Source organism: Episyrphus balteatus, chromosome 2 (genome assembly GCF_945859705.1).
Source record: "Episyrphus balteatus chromosome 2, idEpiBalt1.1, whole genome shotgun sequence".
NCBI lineage: Eukaryota > Metazoa > Arthropoda > Insecta > Diptera > Syrphidae > Episyrphus > Episyrphus balteatus.
Window position 1 is genome coordinate 27,446,460 of NC_079135.1, and position 14,124 is coordinate 27,460,583.

The window sequence follows — 14,124 nt, forward strand, 5'->3', positions numbered from 1 at the left end:
CTTATCTATTTGAAATTCAATTTGTTATTTTATTTTAACATTAACATAAGGTGCAATTAGAGCAAACGTTAACAATAAATAGACTACATTCGTTGGAACACAAGGTTAATCAATTCAAATTTTGAAAAGATAGATAGATAGATACATACATAGATACAAAAATTTATAATAGCTTATCATTTGATCACATTAAAAGTGTGACCTTAGCTCATACAGCACAAAAAAATTAATTGACATCGTATCAAAATTTCAAACTGACCTCCAGGAATGTCCGGAAACCCTTTACAATGCCAACAAAAGTAGCATAGAATTAAGTAGTAAATAAGGCATAATATTTAACATTCTGTAGGCACACCTCTTTTTTGTGATGCGAATTTGGCTTCTACTTTTTCATGTCCCTAGAACTTTTTTATGTCTCATATTTTATAGAGAATAGTATTGTATGAAATATATGTAGATTTTTCGAATATTGTACTCACAATTCCAAAAAAATATATTGTCACCATTGTAAGGACACTTTTTTGCACCCACTTTTTTTTAATGTTTATTTTTTTTTATTTTTGTCGTGCCAAATTCGCACCCGTGTGCCGACGGAGGGTTAATTATAGTGGATAAGTTTTCCAACTATGCCTTTGTTATGAAGACGACCGAAGACGACGGCGCCGTAAGCCAAAACCAAATAAGTTAGGTATTTAAAACAGTTAAAAAAAATAAACAATTATTTTTTCTGATTTGTATCATTTGTATATTTTATATTAGCAACATAATAATACCAAAACATCAGTTGGAACTAATGGACAAATATAAATTCCATTTTATAGAGCTTATCTTATAATACAAACAAAAGTTTAAACAATCACATATTTTTTTTTTTATATAATATTTCTTGACAATAATCATGCTTAAAAAGAAAAGTAATCTTACATAATTTATTTATTATTTTTTTTAATTTTTCAATAGAAATGGAAAGCAAATCAAAATTAATAGTCGAATATTTTTTAGTTTATGTTCTTTTTAGATTTTATATATAATTAAAACTTAAACAATTGAAATGATTTTCAAAATTTCCTAGGCGGCGCTTTCAATTGCAAAACACCCAGTTCCACATTGTCTTTACTCCGATTGCACTCGATTAGTTTTACTGCAGGCTGTGATAGTTCAACAGGTTCAGATTCTGGAATTTCTGATCCACATCGTGGACATTTGAATTTGGATTCTTCTTCAATGGAATCGCTATGACTATCGACACTGGTACAATCATTGTATTCATTTTCTTTATGTTCAATACAACGTACATGCATAGAATGACCACATGGACCCAGTACAAGAACATCGGTTTGGTTGTAAAGTCTTTGACGACAGATAACACATTTGACAAATGTCACCCACAAACCACGATGGGCTTCTTTTTGTCGCTTCACAAATTTCGTATGTAAATCTGAACCGAGTATTTTAGCTGTGGTCGCCATAGCTTGAGTTTCATATCGAGAATTCGATAGCATTCCCATTAGTAGATCTTTGATATCACCAATATTGCCCGATACTGTGCCCGTATTCATGACCAACTGGACAAGCCGGGACAAATCAACGTGTTGACTAGCTTCGTGGAGCATATTTTTCGTTATCGATTTTAGATACTCTCGTGAGAGTATAAGTTTGAGCAATTTGAACCAATATTCCTCACGTTCCTGCACCGATAAAACTTGCGATGCGCGGGCACACAGAGAACTCACTTGCAAGGCACATGCCTCGGCATTAGCTTCGGTGGCTTCTTGCAGCAGATCATGCGACATATTAAAAGCCATTTGGTAGTCTCCTTGTTTTTCAAACAGCATTATGCATGCCGATGTTAGATGATGTTTTTGGACAATCTCTAAAGCTGTTTCTATTCGATAAGCATCACAGTTTTCTAGGAAATTATCAACACTGTCTGGCTCATTGATGCACAACAATTCAAGCAGAGTTTCACTGTTTACACTGTTTAGTGGCACCGATAGCCAATGGAGGGCTTTAAGGAATGCAAATAGTAGCTTTGGATCGTTTGTAGTCGTACCAATTAAGTCTACAATATTATTACTAAAGTAATCGGCAACAATTCGAGTTGTTCTTTCTGAATCTATAGAAAGAATACGAGGGAAATGCAACAACAGTTGGTCAAAGATTTTTCTTTCAGGATTCTTGGCATGCATTTCGATATAGGCGAACATTGAATCGTAACGAAGAGGATTGTTCAAATAACACTCGAGTATTTGATCGTATATTTTTAGCTTTTCTAGCAAATATTCGACGACATAGAAACAGTTGGCTTTGCGAGCCATACGCAATTGCTCCTCGTCGGGTATGTGGAGGAGGAAGTTGGAAGATAGCAACTCGTGCCATGCATTCTCACGTTCAGAATGTTGTCGGGCTGTTTCGCCGGTAATTTCTTCCATTGCCAGATAGTTAATGACTTTGTCTAGAAGTGTTGAATCAGCTGGTAGACAATTTGATGAAATTTGTTGGCTGATAAAATTTAGGAGGCAACCTATTTCGGACCACTAAAAATAAATTTAATGTAGGGTATAAAAGTTTGTTGAAAGGATTTGGAATACTTAAACAAATAAAAATTTACTCTTAAGGTTAGAAGAAGACAGATGAAGGCGAGGCTAAAACTAAAATTCACTAATCAAGTTAAAGAGAAAAATTTAAAGGAATGAGTTAAGAAGGGTGTGTTTTAAAGCGGATTTTCACATTTAGGAGTCGACGGTTATTTTATTCAAAAAATCCTGACGTTTTGGAAGTAATTTCGGTTGGAAAATAGATGGATGTTACATGTTAGTGACGAAAAAAACTAAACTCGGAGACTTCACTGAAACTTTAAAGTTTCAATCTGCTCCAATTTTAGCTGGAAGTTATTACTTATAGCACGGTTTTCAGGTTGATGCTTCTCAAATATTAAATTATTGAGTATTTCAAGAGACCGTAGATCTTTATTTACAATCTATTATTATCCCAGATATTTTTCGTTGCATCAGCGCTTCGCAGTTGTGTTATGGTGTCTCATCTTGTTCATTGCAGAGGCTTCAGGTAGCGCTATTAGTCGGGCCAAAGTTGTTTTATCAGTTTGAAATGGCGTGTGCGGAATCCTGTTATTATTCTCAGGTGTTACCTGATGGTTTTGTATATTTTTTGGTTGTAATTATTTTGCTTGTCTTCAAAATTGTATTCTTTTGGGCTCCTTATTATTTTTTTTCATTTGTGAGATCATAATTATGTTTCTCTAATACCGCAATATGGTTGTGGACCCAAGAGAGGTATTGTGGCGCCTGCCTTTGCTAAGGAGTATGCTACTTCGTTTCCCTGAACTCCAAAATGTCCAGGGACCCAGTCTGGTGTTGTGTTATTTTCCTTGCAAGTTCGTGTAGCTTCCTTACCTATTTACATACGAGTTTAGATTTGATGGCATAAGAGTGAATTATTTTAAATGCGGCTTGGCTATCTGACATGTTGGCAATGTTAAGGTTTTTGTATTTCCTTTCTAAATTTCGTTCTGCATATTTTTCTATAGCGTTTATTGCCGCTTGAAATATGATAGGAAACTGCCCCATTGAAATGGAAAGTTTGGTTCTAGGGCCATATATTCCTGCTCCAGTTCCATCATGGTTTCTAAACTAATCAGTGTAGCACTTGATAAAGTTTGGCGTTTGCATTGAGGGTGTAGTTCGTTTATTATTTGCCTTGTTTTTAAACTTTTTCTCGAAATTGTATTTCTTAACCATGCAATCTCTTGGGATGTCTAGCAATTTTTTAAATGCATTGTTCGATATCAAGTTCCTCTCTCTGAGGCCTATACTTTAGCTCCTACCAGATCCCTCCTTGGCAAATCTCATTATTACTCCTTTAGCAGTATACATATGCAGGCTAATCTTTGTTTATTGCCTTTTTATTCGTAAAAAGTTTGGTTCTTTTGTGCCAGATGACAGCCCCATAGTTGATTATGAGTCTCACCATACATTCACATAAGGATATTTGGTTGGCACCCCCATGATTTCCAGCCAATCTTCGTTGTATAATCAAGGTTTTCGTGGCTCTCCCGACTGCTATTTCTAAGTTTTTATTTCAGAGGAGTTAACTGTCTAGAGTTATCACTTATCTGGATAGGTTTTATATAAAACAAAATTCTTTCCATTGTTAATGACATAAGTGATGGGTTGATATTAATCTTCATCAATAAACACCATTTACTTGTAACTGTGAGTCCTTTTTGGATGATATCTCAAAGGGTCCCCTCAAACTTTCCCTAAAACCAAGCCAGTGAATACCTAGGGATGTTAAATATTCTGTATTGTTTCTTGAGCTCAGCATTTTCTCACCCGCATATAAGCATACTGGCGATTATTCAGAGGCATTTTTATGAGTACTTCTGATCTTATGAAGTTGTCAATTTTATTCTTTCCAAAATCTTCAGTAAAATAGATGCTAAGTTTATTGGCCTGAATGACTTTGGATGAGTTGTCTTTTTTTTTTTTCTATTTTCGGAAGTATGTACTCAAGTGCTATGCTACTTTGAAGGATGCTTATGTGGCTTTAATTCTTCTATACTTTTTTGCAGCAGTGCCACCCACTCTTGGTTATTTGAAGGATTGAAAGGTATTTATTGCCCATTCCTTAAAAATCAGAAGCTTATAGTTTGTTGTCATTTTTTCATCAATACAGACGTGTTCTGGGTTATCCTATAGATAAGCCAAGCTCAACAGAAGTTAGCATAAATTTGTAGGAACACAAAGAGATTTAAAAGCGGGAATGGAAGGTTGGATAGGATTAAAGGAATAAAAAATGTTCGTCGATTGCATGTAATGAAATATGAAACTTGAGAAATAGGAAGTAAGAGTGCTGGTGATATTTTAATTAGTAAATGAGGAAATGGACAAACTCTACTAGATGGTGAAACTAAATAAGAATGACTCCTACTATACAATACAAATTTGATAGAGTACAAGAACTACTAATAAATTATACAAACAAATTTTCTAACTTACCGTTGCATTTTCTGGCGTCATAACTTCCAGCAATATATTTATAATTCTCTTGCGATGTGAAAATCCCAGCTCACCATTGAATTCCTTCTCTTGGAATGCCAAAGAAATCACATTTAAAGTTTCCCGGGTATCGAATTTTAGCAAAGCTCTCAAATATGGATAAGGCAATTCATTCGGTTCACTAGTCGACGAATGTAACGAAGCCAAACATCGCAAGACTTCATGTTTGACATTTTGAACTTGTTCCGGCGGAATATCACCATGCGGATAGCCTCGTCCAGCTAAACAACTCGAAATATACACTAGCAGACTATTGCCTAGATGTGGTTCTTCTTTGTCAATTTGTGGTATCAATTCAGTTAGGGATATTGTATAATCACCCAGAGCATTTGTATTCAAATACATCTGAGCTCTAAATAGTTTTTTCTTTTTGACAGCTTTAAGAACTTGATCAAGATCCAAACATGTCCAATCTAATTTGAGTAGGATTTCTTCCAGTTTCTGTGGTGAAAGATTTATCCAAAAGTCAACTAGAGCTTGAGAAATTATAGGATTAACTCGTTTAATCGAGTCTTTTTCAATATGTTCGGTAATGAGGGTTAAAAATAGTCCAGTCGAATGTAATCTATCCCAGAGTTCATCCCACAACAAGTCTAATTCGTTAACTTCTATCAAACAGTTTACAATCGAACCCAAACAATACTCTGGAGCACGACTAGAACCAGCTATGTACTCTCTAAATAAAACAATTGCTCTCTCTTTTGCTTGGATTTTCTTTCGTGGACGATCACCGGCCGCTTTATAGCATTCAATAGCCAGATCGCATGCTTCAGACCAACGTTGATTCTTAACCAAGTAGGAAATTCGTTCACTCCACGTTCTAACTGTGATCATATGCATTGATCTGGCTCCCAACACATACAATTGGGTGCCTCTTGAGATGACAGTGTTGTAACAAGCATAGCTTCCGGCTAATGCCAAAGCTGGTGAGACATTACCACCTGTGGCAAGTCCTTTAAACTGAGCCGATCCATATACTAATCCTGCATTTGCTATATCTAAGCATTCACTCTCCTTGCTAGAACGAACGTCGATAAGATGCAGAATTTCAGATGTATCCAAACAAGCAACAGACTTGGGACCAAGCCAATGGACAGCTAATAGGTTGCAAGCCAGCTGCACATGACGTAGGAACAATAAATTTATTCGACCACTGCTGATAAACAGTTGATGGAAGAATAACTGATTGCCTCGGGCAACCACAATAACAGGATCGATAGTTCGTGTAGAATCAGCTGCTTGGATGAGCACCATTTGCCAGGCTAGCAAAGGTAAACAATCTGGTGGACCAGTCAAAGTATGGAACTTGATTACTCTCAATCGCGGACGAATAGTGACTATAAAGTATTTGGAAAGAGTGGCTAGAGCAACAATGGAATACTGATCCAAATCATGTTGCACGTCCGTATCTGTAATAAGAGGCTCAAAAGCGCAAACCTCTCCTCGAGCTCCACTAAACAAACATCTGGATGCACATCCTCTGATTCCTAGTTTTCGGGTGAAACTGAGGGACCACACTGAGCCACCAGAATCCGAACACAAGGCAAGAGCTGGTCTACTAGTCCATTTAACATGCAACACTCCGGTATTGGGAGTAATAGAATCAAATAGACTTCTCAGGACATCTCCGGAATGTGTGTCAATCATAACAACTAATCCACGAGCAAAGCCAGCAAGCAAACGTGAACAGTCCTGGTTGTAGTCGAGGGCAGTTACAGCACCCTGAGAACTTTTGTCTTGGTGAGCCCAACGAAGAGTTTGTGTGTTGTCAAAATTTAGAATATGTCCATGAGATGTGCCAACGGCAATTAGCTGCGAAACAGCGCATGCTGTTGCCATTCCAGCATGAACTCGATCCTAATGGAAGTATAAAAAAATTAGGTATTAGTTTAAGAGCCAAGAGCAAATTTTGGAAGTGAAGGTGTAACGAAAATGTGAGTATGCAGTTTTATAGTATATGCATTCTAATAACGAATTCAAAAGCCTGGCATCTTTTAATCACGGTTTTATATTTTTTTTTCAGGGGATTAAAAAACATGAGTTTTCAATAAGTAGCTTTCATATAAGTAGACTAAATTCACACTATTTCACTGTACATAAACTGATGATCTGTCATTTCCATTGAGTCTGAAGATATCCTTGGCGATGCGATCAATATAACTCAAGATATAAGCTATTTAAGCGGCTTTGTTTTGGAAACTTTTCTGTTTAATATTTTGTTTGCTTTTTTTTAATTAAAACTCTCCAAATAGTGGAGTGTCGTAAGATTTATGCCGCGGAATCAAGTCAATGAATCTTTATAAAAACTTTGTATTTTTAATAGTATATAGAAAAAATGTGTGTCCCCTCTTAATTACACTGGTCTGCAAGGAAATCCTCTTTTAAATACAACTATACTTTTCTAAAGGATCCAAAAGTCAGAATTTTCTTAGCAAAATCAAAAACCCATTTATTTGCTGTTTTCGAAGCAATATTTTGACCTAAGGTAATCTATTTCAAATAAATTTTTCACGGTTAATGAATGAAATTGTTTTTTTCTTTCAAATTCCGTTTCAATCTTCTCAATATCTCTTTTCTTCTCCGAGATATCTAAATTTAAGTAAGTTTAGTAGGTTTGGCGTATCTTACCATAAAGAAAATGATCTTTAAAAATTCATATTTCTTTCTCCCAAAAACAAAAGTATAGTTTTCTAATGGATTTTAGTGTGCTGATTTTGAATCAGAATTCAAACAATTTCGGTCAGCTCTCGTTTTTGAGATATAGTAGTTTTTGTGGGATTTACTAAAAACTGTAGGATTTTAATATTTTTGCTGTTTTTGTCAATTAGTATCTTAAAATGTGTGTAATTTTTAATTAATAAATACAAATTTGGTGTCAAATTATAGATCATGTTATGAGAAATAAGTCCTCCAAATTTGAGCTGAATACGAAAAATAGTTTTATTTTGGTACAAGGTCAACCGAATCTAAAATACTCATATTTTTCAAATATCGTTTAAAATAAAATGCACGACTGGGTCGCATGAACTTGCTCTTAGAGTTAAAGTTGCTTAAATTTTTAAGACTTTATTGAAATTTGGAAAAAAAAATTGCCCTCCAAAACAAGTATGCAGTTTTGATTGATAATATATTAAGATGCATTTTTAGAAAAAAAATTTTCAAAATCGTTAGAGCCGTTTTTTTAAAAACTTATTTTTTATAAATAATTTTTTGGAAAAAAAGTTTTAAGATAAAATTGGTATGCCATTTTGTAGAAATCACTAATCAACATCTAAAAACAAAATTTCAAAATAATTCAATGTCCCGTTTTCGAAAATTTGATTTTTCAAAAAAAAATTTTCAAAATTTTTTTAAAAATCCAAAAATTATTTTTTTTGGAAATTTTATTTTTGGTTTATATTTAAATTATATAAATGCTTCTTCACAAAAAGTTTCGTTGAAATCGAATAAGCAGTTTCGGAGATAATCGGATTTGAAAAAAAAACGGTTCTATCGCAGGTACCGTTAATAATGTTTTTCAAAACAAATTTTTTTCATTAGAATATAGACCTTGTCTTTAACGCTGTAGCTCCTTATATAGACAGACGGACTTCCGGGACCCACTTTTTTGGCATTCTCTACCATCGTAATGTCATGGAAAAATGTTATCTCAACTTTTTTTTTGTACGAATGCATAACTTGATATATACATAGTTCCTATATCGCAAGTAAAAAATGATATATGTACCTATATGTATATTGAGAAAAAAAAAGTAATTTTGTTTAGCTTTTTTTGTGATTATGATTGGATTCAAAAAGTTATTTCGTTTTTCTACAAAACATACAGGGCCCTATTTCATAAAACTACAAGACTAATAATTATTTGTAAATTTACTTGTAGCTTGTAAATTATTAGCAAATTTCTGTTTCATAAAGATTCGAATAGACTAATAACTACAAGTATCGTAGACTTGTAACTACAAGCAAATTTACAAATGAGGCGAATGTTTCTGTTTCATAAAAGTATTTGCGCAAAAATTTATTAGTGATAGACTTGCAACTACAAGCCAATGTTTTACAAGAGTAGAAAGACTAATAAAGAAAAATATGGAGTCAAATTTTGGGTCATTTGCTCTTTGAATGTGCTTTAATGGATAAGTTCATATGAGTTAAATGATCAAGAATTATAATCAAGAATCCTCACCAATTTTTGGGTGTTAGTGATTCATTTTGGTGCCAGTCATTTTTAGTTAATATATTTTGAATTTCCATATAACCTAACTATAGAGACTACAAGACTTGGACATCTGACACATACAATTTAAAGATCTTCCCAAAAATACCAATACCTAATTTTTTAAATGCAATGAATTAACGAAAAGTTTGAATATTTGTTTATTATTTGTTTATTTTTGTTACCCCAAGTTACACTTGTAGTTTTTTAGAAGCAAAATAGTTTGAATTCGCCAGACTACAAATGAATGAAAATTTGTATGAAACAGGAAACTACAACTCCATACTTTATTTGTGCTTGTAACTACAAGTCTACAAGTACAACACTAATAGTTTTATGAACTAGGGCCCAGATATAAATATGTATGTTAGGTCTTAATCTTTAGCTTAAAAGTTGAAAAGTTGAGAAAAAAAGTATTTTTAAATCATTTTTTTAACAGAAGGAGACACCCTGTTTTCCTATAACTTTATCACGTAAAATTTTGGTCAGTAAATCAACTTTACAGACAACCACCTTTTTTTAATTAAAAACTCTTTTAGAATAGAGCCGATACGAATAGTTAAAAAAGCTTATATCTTCAATTCTATTTGTCGCATGGCCAAGATTGAGGTATTCAAGTTAAGGGGAAATAACAGAGCATCAGTCCTTATATTCAGAATGTGAATTTGTGTTAATTAAGTCTATTCAAATTAATTGGAAAACTCGAGTTCTTTAACCCCCTGAATACAATATAAAGCCGCGATTTAAAGCTACCAGACTTTTGATATTGTTATAAGAACCCATAAGGCTATAAAACTGCATACTCACATTTTAGTTATACCTCCACTCACAAAATTTGCTATGGGCTCTCTATATCGAAGGTTCCACGTTGAACCTTAACTTACCGCAGCGGATGATGTTTGTGATGAGACACCTTGAAGGAGAACGTGTCTCATGATGGAACCACCCCCTCGTGTGGTCTCATCACCACCCATTGAAGGAGTTGGTGTTGGTGCTGGAATTGTATTTGTCGATGCTATATCCGAATCGCCTTCGAATTCACTGAGAACACTTTCCAGAGTCGGGAGTGCTCCCATCGGTGGAATAGAATATTCCACATCGTCCAACTTTAATGAATACAATTTTCTATTTGTTTTGGAATCTATGTATATATTTATTTTCACTTACGTCTTCGATATCTAATTGCAAGGATTCAGCCAATAAGCTATCGGTGGAACCACGATCAGATTCCAATAATGATTGCAAGGAGGGTGCTTTTAGTTCGTTCATTTTTTTTAAAGAGTATACAAATTTATAGATTACTTATTTAATTAAACTTTGAGATACATTTAAATTAACTTCTAAATTCGGTTATTAATTAAAAATTAATTTTTTTATTTAAAGCCAATTTTTTGTGGGCTTATCAATATTTTTCTACTACACCCACTGTCAAGTGTCAACAGCAGCAGCAGCCGTTAGAAAATTTTTTGACATTTGCAGCGCGGCTGCACATAGAATCAGTGATGTCGATGGTACTTTGTGGAAAATAGTACTATGTGATTTGTAGATTTTGCTAGTGAAAGTTTTTAGATTGTTGTTGTCGGCGGGAGATCGATCGATCCGAAGCAGTGTAATTTTTGTATTCTTAAGGAAAGACCACACCGGAAAGGTATGTCGTAGTGGTACAGGTACGGTACGGGTTCTTGTATGGGAAACATTCCAATTTGACACATCAACGTTCAGATGTGGAATTTTTGTAATACAAGTACCGTTTTCGCTACCCGTACCGCTACCGTATACCTTCAGGTGTGGCCAACCGCTTTTGATTCGTCGTAGAGTCGCTCGATTCTTTATGGCGTTCTTAATTGGCAATCCGGAATTGGTCTTCGATTCGGAATCCCAATTGAACAGTTTTTTTTTTTATTCCGAAGAATCTGAAGTTTGGTGTGAATGTATTGTTCTTGTGCTGCATTTAAATCTATGAATGTGAGAGTGATTCTGCTCCTGATTCTGTTTTTAAAACCAGAAGAGAAATTCTGTTTTTTTCAGAATCAGAACTGTCAGTTTTGCCCAATTGAACGCATTCAGATTGCTTTTTTTTTGCTTCAAGATTGCTAATTAAAAACGCCATTAGAATTTTTGACGCTTTTCGTCAAAGAAAATCTCGAAGCAGATTCTGAGGATTTTTTCACAACAGAGATAATTTCGTAAATTAGTTCTGTTCAGATTTCAAATTTAATTTTTTTTTTCTATACGATTTGACATTCGAAATGGGATAATTTGCGTAACTACCTCATTTGGGCTGCAGTGAAAACAGGCTATAATAAATTCAAACGAAAATTAATTAAAAAATCGTTTTTTATTAGGCATCTCCCAATGCCCCACGGGGGGCATTAGGAGATGCCCCACATGGGACATTTCACGGCCGCGGTAGTGTAGTATCGTTTACTTTTTGCACCTATGTCAACTCTTATAGTGCAAGGCAAGTTTTCGCTTTTTTATATTACCATAATGTGATAGTTTTATTTAATATATATCTATAGCTTTAACTACTCAAAAAGTGAAAAAGTACAAAAGTGAAAATTTTCAAACTCAATTTTGTATAGTTTTTCGTGCTCGAAAATTAAAACAAATGATGCAGAAAGCTTATTTTTTGGTCTAAAAAACAATTTCTATACTCTTTTCCACAAAACAATTGCGCTAGAAAGAAAAAAAATATTTTTACTTTTGTACTTTTTTAAAAAGTGGTGAATGTAGTTAAGCCTTAAGTCATTTAGTAAAAAGGTCAATGTACGCATAGAAAAAAAAGTATATTCAATAAAAAAAATAAAAAAGCATGACATTTTACCCAAATAATTAGTATGCCTCATAATTGCTTTCAATTATATTGAAGGGGTTTCATTTTTGTTTGTCGTTTTTCTTATTTCTGAAGGCTTGGCCACACCGGAGGGTATGCGGTAGCGGAACGGGTAGAGGTAACGGTACTTGTATGAAAAAAATTCCAAACTGACATATCAACGTTCAGATGTGGAATTTTTTTCATACAAATATCGTTACCGCTACCCGTACCTCTACCGCATACCCTCCGGTGTGGCCAAGCCTTGAATCGGGTACAGTTATATTTTTCTGAAACAAAAAATGTTCATTTATTTTCTTCCAAGCAATACCTCTTACTACTTTTTTTACAGTGTTAAATCGACAATTAAGGGTGGAAATTAAAAAAAAAATGTTTTTTTTTGGAAAATATTTATCTCTTGATAAGGAGAGAGATGGTCCAGCAATTTTATGCTGCCCCGTGGCCTCCCCACCTTTAAATCTGATCTTGCTGTTTTTGTTCGTTCAAAAACTTAAAGGCTTGGCCACACCGGAGGGTATGCGGTAGAGGTACGGGTAGCGGTAACGATATTTGTATGAAAAAAATTCCACATCTGAACGTTGATATGTCAGTTTGGAATTTTTGTCATACAAGTACCGTTACCTCTACCCGTACCGCTACCGCATACCCTCCGGTGTGGCCAAGCCTTAACTTTAAAAAATAACACATTTTGAGAACTACTTTACTGTATCAATTTTAAGTACTCTCCGAGTGAAAAAATGAACATTGAACCATTAAAAAATAATATTTTTTTGATCGCCGAGTAGATACGTGCATTAAGAAAATATGCCTATATTCGTTAGGAACCTTAAGTTTAACAACTAATATAAACAGTGAAAGCAATAACCCATCTACTCCGCATTATCCATACCTTTGGGCGTTTCTTAGGAAAATTTGGACAAACAAAATTAATCCTATTGATTTACACTAGTTTCATGTCCATACAATAATATTTACTTTGGAAGAATTAAGAAGACCTTAAATAGTTTGCTTAATCAGTTAAGTAGAATGTTTCTCATGAGAGTGTTACTCTTCAAGATCTTGTCAATTTTTAACAATAGTAAGTTTGTCTATATTCTTAACTTAAATAAAATGCTCAGATTACAGATTGATATGTTTAAAATTGTTATGTATTTGGGTTACTGTGGCGTATGAGTAATATTTGTTCTCAACTTTTTCTTTAAAGGCTTATGATTTTAAAAATGGGGTTTAACGGTTTTTTGGCTTTAACGTTTTGATATCTAACCTTCTCAATAAAAAACTATACACATAGATAAAAACTTTAACATGAGTATTTAATATTTCGGTGAATACACTTAAGGTGTTTTTTTTTTCAATTGTTTAGGAGGTATTGTCCAATATTTTATTTTGAAACTTTAAGTTACAAACACGTTTGACGGCAATATTTTTTTATGAATAATGTAAGACATTTGAAAAAAAATCGTATCCCATAATTTTACGTCTTTTAGTTCTATTCCTCTAAGAACTATGTACCTATTTAATTTTTGCAAAAAAAAATTACACATAACCTCTCAAAAACAGAACTAAAAAAAAGCAGCATTTTTCTACTATTCCCTCGTCATAGGGATATATAATCACTTGATGACACTGCATTCAACCAGAAACCACTCAGCAATATCATCATAGTTCTCTTTCTCTTTTTTTTTTCCTTTTGGCTCTATACTCAGATTACCACTACGACGACTTGGACCGCCATCAATGTCGTCTTCATCTTTCTTGTCATCCACATCATTGTCGTCACTGTCATAAATATAAAAAACAAACCAAATGGAAAGGGTGGACGAAATATTGGAAGCTACGGATCAGCCAACGAGAAAAAAAAATTAGGACCGTCCAAACCCAAAACAGAAAAGAACAAAAAAAAGTGTTACTACAAAACAACAATATATGAAACTTAACAATCCTCGTGCCATCATCGTTTTCTTTGTTGTCTTTGTTGTCCTTTCTTATCCTTAAAA

The 14,124-nt window shown here is 33.9% G+C and overlaps 1 protein-coding gene across 1 annotated transcript; it reads right to left on the reverse strand.

The window, feature by feature from the left end:
- Positions 1–775: 775 nt before the first annotated feature.
- On the reverse strand, positions 776–10,849 carry LOC129912203 (vacuolar protein sorting-associated protein 8 homolog). The gene is made up of 4 exons (XM_055990350.1): positions 10,459–10,849; positions 10,176–10,397; positions 5,019–6,935; positions 776–2,537 (listed from the first exon to the last, which is right to left on the reverse strand). The coding sequence occupies exons 1-4, from the start codon at positions 10,558–10,560 to the stop codon at positions 1,059–1,061; spliced, it is 3,720 nt and encodes a 1,239-aa protein (XP_055846325.1). The 5' UTR covers positions 10,561–10,849; the 3' UTR covers positions 776–1,058.
- Between the last annotated feature and the right edge of the window lie 3,275 nt (positions 10,850–14,124).